At 40.9% G+C, this 16952-nt stretch overlaps 1 protein-coding gene across 13 annotated transcripts in view; it reads right to left on the reverse strand.

Annotated features, from left to right (window-relative positions):
• CDC14B (cell division cycle 14B) overlaps positions 1-16952 on the reverse strand; it is a 113186-nt gene that overhangs the window by 61846 nt on the left and 34388 nt on the right. For 9 of the 13 annotated variants that reach the window (XM_066368325.1, XM_066368314.1, XM_066368318.1 and 6 more), the window contains exons 2-4: positions 13511-13601; positions 12909-12984; positions 9945-10037 (exon numbers count right to left, since the gene is read on the reverse strand). In XM_066368325.1, the coding sequence (XP_066224422.1) occupies positions 9945-10037; positions 12909-12984; positions 13511-13601 (260 nt within the window). Of the gene's footprint in view, positions 1-9944; positions 10038-12908; positions 12985-13510; positions 13602-14406; positions 14544-14913; positions 15609-16952 lie in introns of those variants that run through there. The other 4 variants (XM_066368321.1, XM_066368324.1, XM_066368320.1 and 1 more) reach the window with 2 other exon arrangements.

Below are 16952 nucleotides of genomic sequence, written 5' to 3' on the forward strand. Positions count from 1 at the left end.
GACATCCACCAAATGCAAATGCAGGAATGGTTACACTCATTTTTCTAACCCTATCCACCAATAATGTACATAAATTTAATAAATTTCCAACTTCCTAACTGCTAAACAGATGTTGCTAAAAACAAATGGGTAAGCCTGATCAGGTGGTGGTGCAGTGGATACAGCATCAGCCTGAGACGCAGAAGACCCAGGTTTGAAGCCCCCAGGTTGCTGGCTTGAGTGTGGGATCACAGAAATGACCCCATGATCAACTGCTCGAGCCCAAAGGTCGCTGACTCGAGCAAGGAGTCACTGCCTTCTTCAGCTGGAGCCCCCCCCCCCCCCGCAAGGCACATATGAGAAAGCAATCAATGAACAACTAAGGTGCTGCAACAAAGAACTGATGCTTCTCATCTCTCTCCCTTCCTGTCATGTCTGTCCCTGTCTGTCCCTCTCTCTTTCCCTCTGTCTCTGTCTTTCTTGCTAAGAAAAAAACAAAACAAATGGGTAAGTGCTGCACATTTTTAAGATGGTTAGCAAATGAGTTCAAAACCCACTGATACTGTTTAGATGATTTGAAAGCAGGTTATAAAATTTTGTTTTATAGCTATTAATATAACACTTTACTTTGAAGACTAAATGCTGATGATGACAGAGAAACAACCACTCATGTTGTCTTTTCAGTAGAAAGTTTGGTTTCAGTGTAACCAAACTGGATGAGGAAAAGCTCAATTCCCATAAAAGAAAGCTAGCTAAAAAATGAAGGATAATTAAAATAATTCTTAAAAACATTATACTGAAACCTTAATGAAATTACTGATCCAGTAATTTCTACTATCAATTGTTTAAAATACTAGCTGCACAGCTGATGGGGAACCAAATATATGACTACATGTAGTTCCTAAATAACAACACACAGTTAATAAAGCCATAAGTAGAAAACCATACACTGTAGGGATTTGATAGCACCCAATCCAGTGGTTATTTTTAGGACCATTAATAGTAACTTAGGTATATTTTTTCTAATGTAATATAAAATACATAACCTAATGCACAATTCTATAGATATAACTTCTAGCTCAGAAGAAATACAGAGGACAAACAAGTTTTAAAATATCACAAGGAAAAAAGCAGAGCAATTCAAAAGGTGGAACATTCTACAAGGCAATAGGACTAGTCTCTTCAATAAATCAGTGTCAGCAAAAGGGACCGTGTATGAAAGAGACTAAGAACACAACGACCACTTGCGACCTACACCAGGTATTTAGCTTGAACATTTCGGATCAACTGAGGAGATGTGAATATCATCTGGGTACAAAGATGATAAAATGTATTAAAACAGAAGAACAAATTCTCACTGAAAAAAGCAGGTGATAAAACTGTATTAGTGGACATAAAGCACAGTATACACACATACATATGCACATGTTCTGCTTCTATAAATATAAATGAGGGGTTTTTTTGTTTTCTGTTTTGTTTTGTTTTTGTGTGACAGAGAGAGACAGACAGGAAGGGAGAGAGATGAGAAGCATCAAAACTTTGTTTTGGCATCTTTGTTGTTCATTGATTTTCTTATTTGTGCCTTGGGGGGGGGGGCGCTACAGCAGACCGAGTGACCCCTTGCTCAAACCAGATGAGTGTAAGGACCAAGAGAAGATCAGAAAATAGGCAGGGCACTAATGGAACAGGGAACTTAAGGGTTACAGGCAGGTCCTGCTCCTGTTCTGTTAGGAATAACATGCCCAAGGTCGTTCAAGAAGCAGAGCCAGATAGGGACTCTGGGAGGCTGAGAGAGAAAAAAAAAAAAAGAAAGAAAAAGAGACAAACATTTGCATTCTATTGGTTAAAAGACCCTTATCAGAAGTTTAGGTTTAGAATTCGCCAATGAGCTAGACCGCAGCCCCTGTTGCTATGCTATGTGCAGCCCCCTTAGCAAATAGGTTACCGCCACATCTGCTTCTGTATTAGGCTTGCTTGCTTAGCTTATAAAAAGATTTAGCTGTGAGCGCTAGGTGTGATTCCCATCTGCAGCTCCTTGTGAGCACAGTGTCTCTGGACACCTCGGGAATTTGCCCCTGCGCAGGTAAAACTGGCCAATAAAGTTACATCTATACTCCTGAAAGTCTCCGACGTTTGTTCTTGTACCAGGTGGATGCTACAATGAGCCCACTCAAGCCTACGACCTCGGGGTCTCGAACCTGGGTCCTCCATGTCCCAGTCTGACACTCTATCCACTGCGCTACTGCCTGGTCAGGCTAAACAAGGTTTTTTTAAAAAGAAAATTTTCTCAAATTTCTCAAGGATACTCATATGGATTTTGTACATGACATTTTTTTACATCAAAATGACAAAGTAGGCCCTGGCCAGTTGGCTCAGTGGTGGTAGAGCGTCGGCCTGGCGTGCAGAAGTCCCGGGTTCGATTCCCGGCCAAGGCACACAGGAGAGGCGCCCATCTGCTTCTCCACCCCTCCCCCTCTCCTTCCTCTCTGTCTCTCTCTTCCCCTCCCGCAGCCAAGGCTCCACTGGAGCAAAGATGGCCCGGGCACTAGGGATGGCTCCTTGGCCTCTGCCCCAGGTGCTAGAGTGGCTCTGGTCGCGACAGAGCGACGCCCCAGAGGGGCAGAGCATCGCCCCCTGGTGGGCAGGCAGGGGGGAACCCGGTCGGGCGCATGCGGGAGTCTGTCTAACTGCCTCCCCATTTCCAGCTTCAGAAAAATACCAAAAAAAAAAAAAAAAAAAAGACAACGTACACTTTCAAACTTTTATTTTCAAAATATTCTCCTAATCATGAATTTGTTGTAAAAAGAACTTACTTCCCACTCAAAATGTGATATTTGAAATGACAGGTTAAGTACTACCACCCCAAAACTCGAGCTAAGTTAATAGCTACTGACTATCACACAACAGGGTAGCAAACTTACTATTTCATAAAATGATACGGTTTAATCACTAAAACGCCTTACTATCTCCAAAATTCCTCAACAACTCTAGGAAAAGTTATCAAGGTTGAAAATCAACTTTTAAGGAAAGCCCACTCAACTCTCTCTACAAATCTCTAATCAGAGGATTTATCTGACTTCAACCAGATCAAACCTTCACTTGCTCACTTTGATCTCTAATCTTTTGAGGTATTCAATTATATCTTGACAATCCTTTGCTACTATTCATAAATTTCCCTTTCTTAGATGTCGTCCTGCTCCCCTGCCTAGCATCTGACAGCTCCATGATCCCAATCTAGCCAGCCCTTCTTTCCTTAAAGCCACGAGTTGTGATCTTCCTGCCAAGCTGGCTTCGGGCTGAGCTGAGGAATGAACTCAAGTAGATGCCCAAATTGCTTACCTGGCACTTTCCTGACAAATCAAATCAGGGCTAACCAGACAGCATGAAATCCTGAAAGGATGTGTACATCTAAAGTATATTAAATCTCCCAAAATATTAACTTCTGCCTGCTATTAAAAAGCAACAACAGGCCCAAAATGAAGTCACTGTTGCTAAGCCCCACCAAGACTTTTTCATTGAATTGACTGGGGTGGTTAATAAAATTATATAGATTTTGGGTGTACAATTCTATAATACTTCATCTGTATACTGTATTGTGTGTTCACCACCCTAAGTCAAGTCTCCTTCCATCACCATGTATCCCCCTTCACCTTCTTTTCCATCTGGTAATCATCATACTATTGTGTATTTCTTTCTCTTTTTATTTTTGCTTTGCTTTCTGTTTAATCCAGGGGTCAGGAACCTTTTTGGCTGAGAGAGCCAAGAACGCCACAAATTTTAAAATGTAATTCCGTGAGAGCTATACAACGACCCGAGTACCTTACGCATTATCCAATAAAAATTTGGTGGTGTCCCGGAGGACAGCTGTGATTGGCTCCAGCCACCTGCAACCATGAACATGAACTACCGTAGGAAATGAATGGATTGTAATACATGAGAATGTTTTATATTTTTAATATTATTATTTTTATTAAAGATCTGTTTGCGAGCCAGATGCAGCCATCAAAAGAGCCATATCTGGCTCACGAGCCATAGGTTCCCAACCCCTGGTTTAATCCCTTCACCTTTTCACCCAGCCTGACAACCTCCTCCTCCCCACTCCCTCTGACCCACCAAGACTTAATATTAATACCTAACCTAGCTGCAGTTTTAGCCATCCCAGGAATGGAATTCTAAACCAAACAGTCTGGAACTTCCAGGTCATCATTAATGAAGTAATAATCAGTCTCAAAACACCCGTGCATTCCCCTACGGCAATGGTTCTCAAAGTGTGCTCCAGGGCGCACTGGTGTGCCTTAGAAGATTTCCAGGTGCGCCCTATGGTATTCCAGAGAAATATGTGCCTGTTGGGGACCAAAAAACCAACACGGTTTTTGGAGTTTAAATTCTTGGGGGACAGAGGTGTGGAGAATTGGCTGTAAACTGACAGTCTGCCCAACCCCCCACTTCACTTCCCTGATTAGGTTGCAAAAGGCTGTTAAGCTGTGGTGCTGGATTGTTTACACTACCCCCCATGTTCCTAGAAAGACTGGAGACAAGTTTCTTCTATCCCTTGTTTGGTGTCAAGATTTGCTAATGGCCTCACTTTGCCCTGTAAATAAAGCAAGATGAGGTTTTTGGACGTGCTTTGTTCTTGCCAGCAGCAATTACAGGGCCCTCCAGACCCCGTATTTTCTTAATTTCACACCGTTCCCACTCAGGACCTGGAACTACTAGCTACGCTGGTTCGCAGCATGTGGCAAGATATAAAAATAAATCTAGCCTGACCTGTGGTGGCGCAGTGGATAAAGCGTCGACCTGGAAATGCTGAGGTTGCTGGTTCGAAACCCTGGGCTTGCCTGGTCAAGGCACATATGGGAGTTGATGCTTCCAACTCCTCCCCCCTTCTCTCTCTCTGTTTCTCCTGTCTCTCTCTCCTCTCTCTCTATGCCTCTCTCTCTCCTCTCTAAAAATGAATAAATAAAAAAAAACTCTTTAAAAAATAAATAAATAAATCTACTTACTCTGTTATACCATTTCATTACAGAAATACCGCTGTTTTTGTTAACACACCATTATTATATTATTAACACATCAGTGTGTTATTTTTATTTACTTATTTTTTGCCTGACCTGTGGTGGCGCAGTGGATAAAGCGTCGACCTGGAAATGCTGAGGTCGCCGGTTTGAAACCCTGGGCTTGCCTGGTCAAGGCACATATGGGAGTTGATGCTTACAGCTCCTCCCCCCTGTCTCTCTCTCCTCTCTCTCTGTCTCTCTCTCCCCCCTCTCTCTCCTCTCTAAAATGAATAAATAAAATTAAAAAAAAAAACAAAAAAAAAACACTCATTTTTAGATACTTTTTATTTATTCATTTGTATTAGAAAAACAAAGGAGTGAGGAGAGAAGGGGGGAGAGAGAGAGAGAGAGAGAGAGAAAGAGAGAGAGAGAGAGAGAGAAGAGATAGAACAGGGGGAGGAGCAGGAAGCATCAACTTTCATATGTGCCTTGACCAGGCAAGCCTAAGGTTTCGAACCGGCAACCGCAGCATTCCAGGCCAACACTTTATCCACTGCACCACCACAGGTCAGGCTTTTTATATTATTTTTAGATAAATACACCCAAATAAAATAGATAGATTTCTCAAAAAGAAGCATGATATTGAAGAGTTCGATTCTGGAAGTGAGCAAAAGTTAAGTATAAATAAAATAGGACTTGGCCCTGGCCAGTTGGCTCAGTGGTAGAGCGTCGGCCTGGTGTGCAGGAGTCCCGGGTTCAATTCCTGGCCAGGGCACACAGGAGAGGAGCCCATCTGCTTCTCCACCCCTCCCCCTCTCCTTCCTCTCTGTCTCTCTCTTCCCCTCCCACAGCCAAGGCTCCATTGGAGCAGAGCTGGCCCGGGCACTGAGGATGGCTCTATGGCCTCTGCCTCAGGTGCTAGAATAACTCTGGTTGCAACAGAGCAACACCCCAGATGGGCAGAGCATCGCCCCCTGGTGGGCATGTCAGGTGGATCCTGGTCGGGCGCATGCGGGAGTCTGACTGCCTCCCTGTTTCCAACTTCAGAAAAATACAAAAATAAAAAATAAAATAAAAAAAAGGACTCGAAGGCTGACAGGCAGAATTTAATTTATAGCATTTTCCATCGGTTAACACTGAACAATACAATTGGATTAGAAACTCATTCATGGAAGCTTCAAGTGATTTTGGTTTAACATTAACAGAAGAAGAACTGGTAGCTATATCCACTGATCGTGGATTGATGATTAAAAATAAGGAATTGTCTCTTGAAGCCTTTTAGATTTCTATAAAAGAAGAATATGTGGCAATATCTAAAAACAACTTTGAACATTTTACTACAATTTTCAACATCCTATTTATGTGAATTAGGATTTTCTACCCTCAACAAAATTAAGAGTAAAAAAGAGAGGAATTCTTTAACGTATTGACGAGGAAATGAGAGTTTGCCTTTCAAATATATGCCCAAACATTGAAGAAATCGCTAGGACACATCATGTTTCTCATAAACACAAGAATGCAAAAACTTAACACATTTGCGCCAGGACCTGCCGAATTTACTAAATCGTACTAAGAATGTATCTATATATATATAAAAGTAACTTTGTCATTTTTTAATTTTTTAACCCCTTTTTGACAAATTCTAAAAAGCATAACTCAAAAAATAACATAAAAATGTTTTTTAATGTCAATAAATTTAATTTTGTTGTATTTATTTCATTTAATTACCATAAAAGCATGCTTGGACTTTATATTTTTTTAATATTTGACTTAATTATTATAACATATTTCTCAGAAATTTGTATATAGTGCACCTACAATTTGTAAGATTTTAAATGTGCCCTGATTTCAAAAACTTTGAGAACCACTGCTCTAAGGAAAGGTGACTTTGCCTGAAGTAATCCCCTTGTAACTTCCTGTCTGCCCTTCTTTATATTTATAAAAGCCTTTTCTTTTTTTACAGCTCCTGGACCACCCTGGGCACAGCTTCATGTGTTCTCTCAGAAACACGTTCTCTTTGACGGAACTGCTTCTGCAGCCAGTGTTCTCTAGAACACTGTGAAGACCTACTGTCATACCGATGGTCATTTCTCCAGCATTCCCTCTAACGTATTATTGTAGGAGGAGACTGCAAGTGGCAAAGCCCTTTGCGCAGTTTGAGGCTTAGCAAAAGCTAAATTCTCCCCCCACCACCACTTCCATATTGGCTGAGTATTTGCACTCATCCCATCCTCCCACTTCACTTCCTTGCTTAAATTGCTAGAAGCAATTTACATGCCCTTCCTCTCACTCTTTGTTTAAATGTTAGTTGACTTCAGTTGGTGGGGGGATTCCTGTTTATGCCTCAGATATGTGACTTTGTATCAGAGACTTCCTTATTTGCATATGGCTATATAATAAAGCAAACCAGGAACTGTTTTGCGCTCTGACTTGCCATCAGATTGCAGAGGTTTCCCAATCCCATCCTTTTTCTCTTTAAATCTATTTTCTTCATTCTGCATTGCTCTCCCTCAGGACCTGGAATTACTAGCCACACTGGTCCAAGGCATGTTACAAACCCCAAGAACTCTGGCTGTCCCCTTTTTCTGTGAAGCTGTCATTATTTACTCTAATCATGGAGTTCTTCTCCCCAGTATCTGGCCAAAGAATGGGAGCAAGTACTCTAGTTAAAATGGCCCCTCCTCATACTCTTTTTCTTGGGACCTTGCTTCGGCTCCTTTCCCCCTAAGGAATTTTGCAGCTTAGCAGAAAAGATGGAAAAAAACCAAACACTACCACAGCTGGATAAGCTTAAGAAATCAAATTTTAATAAACATAGTACTTTCTCAACTACTTCTGTGAACACAAATTGAAAAACAAAACCAAGAAGGTCTTGGCCTGACCTGTGGTGGCGCAGTGGATAAAAGCGTCAACCTGGAAATGCTGAGGTCACCGGTTCGAAACCCTGGGCTTGCCTGGTCAAGGCACATATGGGAGTTGATGCTTCCTGCTCCTCCCCCCTTCTCTCTCTTTCTCTCTCCTCTCTCTCTCTCCTTTCTAAAATGAATAAAACATAAATAAATAAATAATAAAAAAATTATATATATATAAAAAAAAACAACCAAGAAGGTCTTAATATATTGTTGTTCAAGATACACCTTAGACATAGAAAAAGAAATTATTAAATTTTGAGGTGAAATTTTAACTACAGTAAGTCTCCCAAGTTACAAACACCTAACTTACATAGAACTCGTATTTATGAACAGTCCGTAAGGGCTACTGGTAATCAACTGCAGTTGGACATCAGTGAAAATGGTATCACAGAGTTACCCAACACCCATGGCAAAGAAGTGACCACTGAAGACTTTATGGAACTAGAGCAGCTGATGATAGTGTTTAGAGAAGAAAACAGGGACCTACAAACTCCAGAAACAAAAAAGTTTTCTACAAGAGTTAGCTGATGCTTTTCGTCTCATTGAAACAGAAATGGAAAGTTAGAGAAGCAAGATCCTGACACAGAGAGGTTCACCAAAGTTTACCGTGCCCAAAGCATGAGATGCTACAGGGCCATTTATGATGAGAAAAAGAAAAGCTTAGTACAAACCACCCTCAATGTCTACTTTAAGAAACTGAGACTAGCAGCAGAATCAAACCCTGACTCTCTAACACCAGTCCCACCCTCTCCAACAATTTCACCATCTCCTGCATCATCCAAGCTTGTTTAAGGTTGTATTGGAAAATGTTTAAGTACTTGTATGCACAGAAAGGTGAAAATTAATACTACATTAAGACAAACATCTAAGTTGCATTTAATAAGTTAAATGTACCGGTTCCAATTTGCATACAAATTCAACCTAAGTACAAACCTACAGAATCTGTGTCGTTCATAACTTGACTGCCTGCAGTACCACCATTTTTTATCTAATCAATGTAAGTTCCAGATTATCAAACTGTATGTCAGAAAAGATACTCAGGTTAAAAAGGGAGGAAGCATGACAGAAAAGTTACAAACTGGGAAGAAAGAAATCATCTCAGGGACAAACACAACCTCCCGTTTTTAATCTAGGAGAGTAACTATTACAACGATGATGTAGGAGTGGAAGAAAAGCCATTCGCTCTTGCACTCCCCTGAGGGAGCAGCCTGCTTCCACACCACCAGAAAGATGAGAGACGCTGCTCGGGAGAAGCGCTCAGCTGACTCAGGAACAACTAGTGCTTAGCTAGTCCTGGCAATGAATACACTGGGCACTAGAGGAAAACCGACTAAAAAACAAACAAACCAAAACACATATATCTTCCATGATATTCACAAATATATAAAATTCATCACTCCTGTGTAAACACTGGCTATTCCAAAACATACTTGCAGTGGCCCAAAGAGACCAACCACCCAATGCTATATGTAATCTATGTAGTTAGTATGTTACCCACGTTCCTACGATACTGACATACCATGTCCTCCTACTAGATATTTGATGAGAATGAAGATGATCTTAGAATCACACCTTCATTAGGAAAAATGGTTTCTATTTAAATTAGAAAGCACTCTTACCTCATGTAGTGCACTCAGATCATTTTTTCAAATCAAGTATTGGTCTTGACTCTACTTTCACAAGTTCACTAAATGGATCATGAGTTAATAACAACACAGCTTTGAGGATATTATTTTCTAACCTTAAATGCCATAACATATAAAGGTTTTCATGCTAGCTGGTCAGTATTTTTTAAATGGACCTTTTTGAAGCAGTTTTAGGTTCACAGCAAAATGAGCAGAAGGTACAGAGATCTTCCATATGCCTCCCTCCCCGCATATGCACAGCCTTCCCAAGTTGGTCAATTTTTAAAAAGCAAAACATGTTTCTCTGGGGAAAAAAATCAAGATACTATCTTAGAAAAAAATCATTTCAAATGTTCAACATCAAATGTAAAGTACCACTGTCGTTCCCATTCCTCACTCACCCAGACGCTGGAAAGCGGCTCCATACTTACCATGTAGCATCCCACAAGGAAAGCAGCGTTGGCTTGTTTTCTCTCATCAGAGCCGGTAAAATGAACAATTCTCTTCCTTATCATTGTAAGGGACTGCATAAAGATATGCAACAGTTAGTATTTTGTTTTTAATATCAAGTTTTCTAAAATTTTATTTTGCAATGAAGATAAATGCCAAATCTCAGCATTCTTATGAGCAAGATCTATAAAAGTATTAACTTTGATGCCCCAAAGTATCATGTACCTTTCCATAAAAGCCACATCCATGGATTAGAAGGAATGCACAGTTACAGGAGGGAAAGAGGTCGGAACAGAGGTGTGAAGTACAGACTACCTCTGAAAGAACAGATAAGAAGCTGGAGGGGGGCAGGGCATTTCTTTCATTTTCCTACTGTTTGACGTTTTAAGAAAAATCTTTCTCCAAAACCTTTAAATGAAAATAATATGGTATATGAAAATGGGCAAAAAACAATTCTTTTTTAGAAATCGGGATAGTGAATGGGGTGGGAAAAGAAGTGGGCTCCTGTGTGGTGCTGCCAATGCTTTGTTCTTGATCTGATGATCAAGATGGTGGCTCCTACATATTCAGTTTATGAAAACTCTTTAAGCAGTATACTCATGGCTCTATACATATTTCTGTATACTTCAATAGAAAGTTAAAAATGAAAAAGGCCATCAAATTTAAAAACCAGAGGAACACATGCTCAGTTATCGCACTTCCTCACCTGTACTTCAGTAACATTTGTGGAAATGGAATCAAATAAGGGTGAAGAACAGGATATATTCAGTTGAATAAGCTCACACTCCTTAACCTCTGTGAGTTAGTGATGAATGTGAACATATTTTCCTTTAGTTTATATGGAGTAAGAGATCTAAGCTGACTTTAAAAAACTAAAACAAATCCAACCAGCCATAGAGCAACATAAGCACAAGAGACTCTTCACTTAAACTCTCAACATGGTTTTAGCACTACTAATTAAATAGGCAGTAACGTTTTGATCAGTTTGGATGGTCAACGTTCTACAAGTTGTGCCAGTAAATTATAAAACATTAAAATAAAAAGGACCAATACATTCTTAGTTGACCCAAAGGACGAAAGTCCATAGATGGCTGAGTGTGGAAAAATATATTCTTTCAAAATTAAAGCACAGGAACAGAAGTGGGGGAGGGGGTGGAGGAAATTATGATATTTTTAGCTTCGTAGCCCTGTATGAAACAAAAGACCTGCTACTAACAACTGGAAAGAGGGGTGTGGCATAGACCATAAATGCTTATACTGCTTTGCAAGAAAGAACAAGTCCAGAAAGAAGAGCCCACCTCTATATAAATCTGTAGTGAATACACATAATACAAAAAGAAAAGACAATGTTACAGCTTCCCCTTTATAGATGATGAGTAGCTCGTCTAACACGTGCTTATAACACTTAGGATGTAAAATTTTAGGTTTGACACTCAAGTGAAAAAAATCTGCCTTACCCGTAAATTTAATACAATTTAGTTTTTAATTGAAAATAAATTTTGCCTGACCAGGAGGTGGCAAAGTGGATATAGCGTCGGACTGGGACACGGAGGTCCCATGTTCAAAACCTGGAGGTCGCCAGCTTGAGCCCAAGGTCATTGGCTTGAGCAAGGGGTCACTTACTCTACTGTAACACCCTACCCCCGTCAAGTCACATGTGAGAAAGCAATCAATGAACAACTAAGGTGCCGCAATAAAGAATTGATGCTTCTCATCGCTTTCCCTTCCTGTCTGTCCCTATCTGTCCCTCTTCGTCTCTGTCACACACAAAAAATCAAATTTTTTTAATTTTTATTTATTTATTTATTTATTTATTTTTTACAGAGACAGAGAGTGAGTCAGAGAGAGGGATAGACAGGGACAGACAGGCAGGAACGGAGAGAGATGAGAAACATCAATCATTAGTTTTTCATTACGTGTTGCAACACCTTAAGTTGTTCATTGATTGCTTTCTCATATGTGCCTTGACCACAGGCCTTCAGCAGACCGAGTAACCCCTTGTTGGACCCAGGGGCCTTGGGTTCAAGCTAGTAGGCTTTTGCTCAAACCAGATGAGCCCGCGCTCAAGCTGGCAACCTCGGGGTCTCGAACCTGGGTCCTCTGCATCCCAGTCTGACGCTCTATTCACTGCGCCACCACCTGGTCAGGCAAAAAAATAAATTTTTTTTATTCTGTGTAGTAGCCTAGTAAAAGTAAATGACTGAATAAAGTTGTTTTTAAAGAGGACCAGCCCCTATATCTAGTATTTTTTACTTGAGAATTGACAGTGACTAACTAGGAACTGCTAGCAATATATACACTTCTTATTGTGCATGACCAATAAATCAAAGTTTTAAAAACAACTAGTTAGGGCCTAAGAGAGAAACTAATTAGAACACTAATAGAGAAACAAACTTTTGCAGCTCTCAGTGACAGCCTTAAAGACCTGCTGGTGCCCTGGCCCCCGCTCCTTAACTGTATGTGGAAGAGTCAAGGTCACGAGCCACGAGCAGTACAGCATCAGGGCAGATTCAAGATAGAATGAATGAAAGTGAGAGGAACAGATATTTTTCCCCCTTTGTTTGCTAGCACTCCTTTCCTATCAAAGGGAAGGCAGAAAGAACAATGACCAGAGCAAGGGAAGCTTCTCTTGTTAGGATTCAGTTCCGTTAGGTCAAATAATAAGAGGTTTATTTAATTAATACCTGGCTTTCAAGTATTTGAGCAATCATCAATCCAAACCAGAACCAAAGGACCCAGACTAAAATCATTCTATCAAAACTCTGGAAAACTAACTTATACACTACGCCTTTATAAAACAAAAAACCATGAATATGTCCTAAACATCACTGCAATAAAAAATGTGTTATTCCCTTTTTAAAAGAGAGATGTGCTTTCCTTACTTTCCCCTCCCCAAGACCAAGCTAACAACAATTAAGTCAAATCTTAAGTAAAAAAGACTTTACCTTTAATTTCTTATTTATCTTGCAACAATATCTGTATACCATTGCCAGATTGAGAGGTCCAAAATCTGCGTAGAAGCTTTAAAAGTGAAAAACAAAAACGTATATGTATATTCTCAATGCCCTGAATACAAATGCTCTTTTGGAGCTACCAGCTCAAATTAAGAAAGTATACACCAAATTGTTATCAGTCACACAACTTAAAGGTACTGCCTTAACTAGTGGAAGAGATATGCCGATAAATAATGTCTATTAAAAAATGTGAAAGCTGGTTCACTGCCTGAATCTAACCTCCAATAACATATGAAAATACCTTCTGAATAAAATAGCTGTTTTCCTACACATATTTGCCCACCGGTAAAGCCCACCTTAGTACAATGGTGTATATTTCCTTGTACTGTGAAATATTAGAATTTCAAATATGAATTATTAAATTTAGATTCTTTCATTTTGATTTTTCCCCCCTTAAGAATCTATTTTATTACTAAGCATTAAAGGAAAAACATCCTGCAATTATTAGTCAACAGATTTATGATTTTCCATTTTTAAACATACCTTTAGATTCTTAAAAAAAAAATTACAATCTTTTAAAAAGCAGTACTTACTTCTCATATTCAAGTTCATTATCTATGCTGAAATAATGTACATTTGATGAACTCTTTGGTCTGCTGTAGAGAATGGCAAAACAAAGGCGATCTGAAATGGAAAAATTGCAATGTTCCTTCCTTCAGGTTATTTTTTAAAAAATTTTTATATATCATGATACAACTCTTTTCAGATGAAGTCTAACTTTTATTTTTTCCATGCAAGTTTTCAATGGTAAGGGTGCCAACGGATACTTTCAAAATGTTCCGCCTAGCTTAATGAGTGATAATAAACAAGCAAATTTGTTAAAGAAGAATTGCCTTGAACCATAAGTTTCAATAATGACAGCTGACTTTTCACCTAGCAACATGTCTTGATTTCTAGAGGAACCTCTCATTGCAAAACTTGACGTTCCTTTGGACTAAGAAATCTGAGCAAATGGCAGCATGTGCTCCATGGCTAGCCATCAACTCAGATGACTTTCACTATGTGTCACACAGTGTTTTCAGGACATCCTAAAGAGTCATTCAGTAAGAAACTGTTTTAAATAGATGAAGAATGCTTTCAAAACTGCTTCAAAATGAATATTTAGGGCTATAAAACACAAACAAAATGAACCATATGTTTATCCAACTGTTCTTAGGGATGGATCGGTACCAGTTTTGTAGTGATTTTTACAATTAGGCAAATTAACATTGCAACAGAAGCAATGAGAGGTTTCTACATGAGTATGAGATGAATCTTGGGCTGCTGTTGAGGTTTAGCAAGAATAGTAACCAATACTAATAATGTTCAGAGGTCCCAACCTTCCTCTCCCGCCCTACCCCATTAAAAGTTGCCTAAAAATCCTTGGGGAAGCAAAGTAATCTGCAATACCTAGTAGAAAAAATACTAGTAGTGCTAGTAGAGTACTTACACTCAAATTGTGGCAAAATCAAGTCCAGTCTTTAAAACAGTTAAGAAACGAAGGATGTCAGCTGGCATTCTTTGCCCCAATAGTAATTTAAACAATTGTCAGCAATTCAAACTGACTCAATTGCTGTATTTATTCCCTCGTAAACTACCCAACTAAAATGTCTTGCAACCACAAACACTCAAAAGGGCGGCAGAGCTTACTCGTTCGCAACCACAAATGACCCTTGATCCCCGTGCACAGTGACCGCGGATTTTGCTCCCTTGGGTGGAGAGACGCAACACACCTCCCAGCCAGGGGCTCCCCAATGCACAGGTCTGTTCGCATCTGCCCCAAAGAGCGAGCATGTGTTGGGGCTTGGAGTCCCGGGAGGCCACCCACGCCCATGAGACAGCAAGGTTAAAGGCACCTCCTGACTTCTTCGATCTCAGGGCACCACCTGATGCTATCTAAATACGAGTGTCCCCGGGGGTACCATTGACAGGCTAGCCCCACATCTTCCACACTCACCTTTGATCACCTCCGCCACCAGACGGGTCCCTGAGCCCTCCCGGCTCATGACTCCAAAGCATCTGGAAGGCGGAGCGGGGGAAGGACTGGACGGCCAGGGAACAACCAGCCGCTGAGAGAGGAGGCGCCGCGACCACACCCCCGAAGTTTAAAAAACAAAAAGTTTAAAGGGCCGCGTCTGAGCAGTGGGCACAGCCTCGCCCCTTGGCCACCCACTCCACCGCCTACACAGGCGCATATCCAGGAGTCAACCCCGGAAGTTCAAGACTTTTCAAAGGGCCGCAAACGGGGGCGGCGAGAGAGAATCGGACGTGGAAGCCACCCCAGGCACCCTGGCTGAGCTTCGCCCCGCCTCGGGGACCGGGGACGCCGGGCAGTCGGCGGAGGCTCCAGGCCCTCCAGCTTCCAACTCTGCATTCACAGTAGGGCCGTTCGGGGCAGCAGAGCACCAGGGAACGGGCCTGGTGGAAGAAAGCAGCTGGGAAAGCCAGTGAAAGGACTTCTCGGAGGACTAGGTGGTGAACCTGACCCAGGCGACACAGTCTCGGGGCACCTCCCTAGCTGCCCTGGACTTCACCACCAGGGGGCGCTGCAGCAGGTCTGGGCGGGGAGGCGCAAGCCCGGGAAAGTCCCGGCGCCCCGGCTCTCCAGTTGAGACCCGTGAAGTGTCGGGCTCGATGGAGCACTGGCGTCTTATTTACAACCGGCGTCTTCAAAATTTTAAGGTAAGCCTACTACTACGCTCACTCATTCCTTTAAATTCTTTAGTATGGTTAAAAAGCAAAAATTCTGACACCATGCTAAGCAACCATTTAAAGTATTTTCTAAACCTATGTTCCTGTTAGTCTCAAGTGAAAAGGAATTAATATACAGTATGAGTATGGTCCCAATTTTGTTATACATAATATGGTGCTGGAGTTGGGGGTCATTTTCATTCCCTCCTTCACTTTTCCAAATTTCCTACAGAAAAGTGTTACTTTAATACATGAAAAATTTTGCACTGACCCTCCCTTAAAACAGACAAGCAATACACCAACCAATACACCAACAACTTTCCCAAGAATTACACTGTATATATAATCCCAAAACAATATACACATAATATATCACATAAACATTTTTGCCTCAAAACTAAACCATCCTGACTTTATTCTAACATTCCAGATGACTCAAAGACTTTTAATGTGAAGAAACAAAACCATCAGTTCTTTTTCTATGTGGTCCAACTGGAGAAGGGCTTTCTAAATGAAAATCTAAAAGCCGTAAGAGAATCGACTGCTAAACTGATCCTCATTTTTTAAAAAGAAGACGGTCTTGTGGCAACAGACACATAAACAATATTTTAAATTTATCTCACAAAGATGCCTACTTTCAACTTTATGTTCTTGAAAATTAACAAAATGCAAATTTAAACACAAGAGCAGTACAAATCAAAAGAATTTGAAAAGGCACTGAATAAGTGAGGCTGTGGGAAAACGGACATTACCTGTGGGTAGGAGTATAAGCTGGGACAACCTCCATTAATGGCAATTCAAGGCAACAAACTTTTTGCCACTCCAAAATATACCTTTTGGGATATTGCTTTTAAGCTGGTTATTAAGAAACAAAAGACTCAGAAAGAACCTTTGACCTTACCCCCTTCAGGAATTCGGATAGAAAAGCCTGCTTAAAGGGAGGGAGCATGACCTGAGCATCATAATCTAAATTAAATGCCGCAGACGGGGATAAATCTGGCAAAGCCTGTTTATTGGACCTTCCTCGGTGTCCCATCGTTTCTGAGTGCACCAGCAGGAATCTGTTTATCACACGTCTGCTCTCTCTACTGGTAAATCCTTGGCTAACCCTTTGAAATCCCAGGCCCTTGTCTCCCTCTTTCATCCAGAATGGCATATAACCCTCAACTGTCCATGCCTCCTTGGACCTCACATTCACCCCCACATGTGCATCTGAAATGAACTTGAGACATTTTCTCCTGTTAATCTGTCTCCCGTTACTTTGATTACTAGTCCAGCCAGAAGAATTTAGAAAGTTGAGAGGGA

The sequence above is a fragment of the Saccopteryx leptura genome, chromosome 2, assembly GCF_036850995.1.
Source record: "Saccopteryx leptura isolate mSacLep1 chromosome 2, mSacLep1_pri_phased_curated, whole genome shotgun sequence".
NCBI classification, from domain to species: domain Eukaryota; kingdom Metazoa; phylum Chordata; class Mammalia; order Chiroptera; family Emballonuridae; genus Saccopteryx; species Saccopteryx leptura.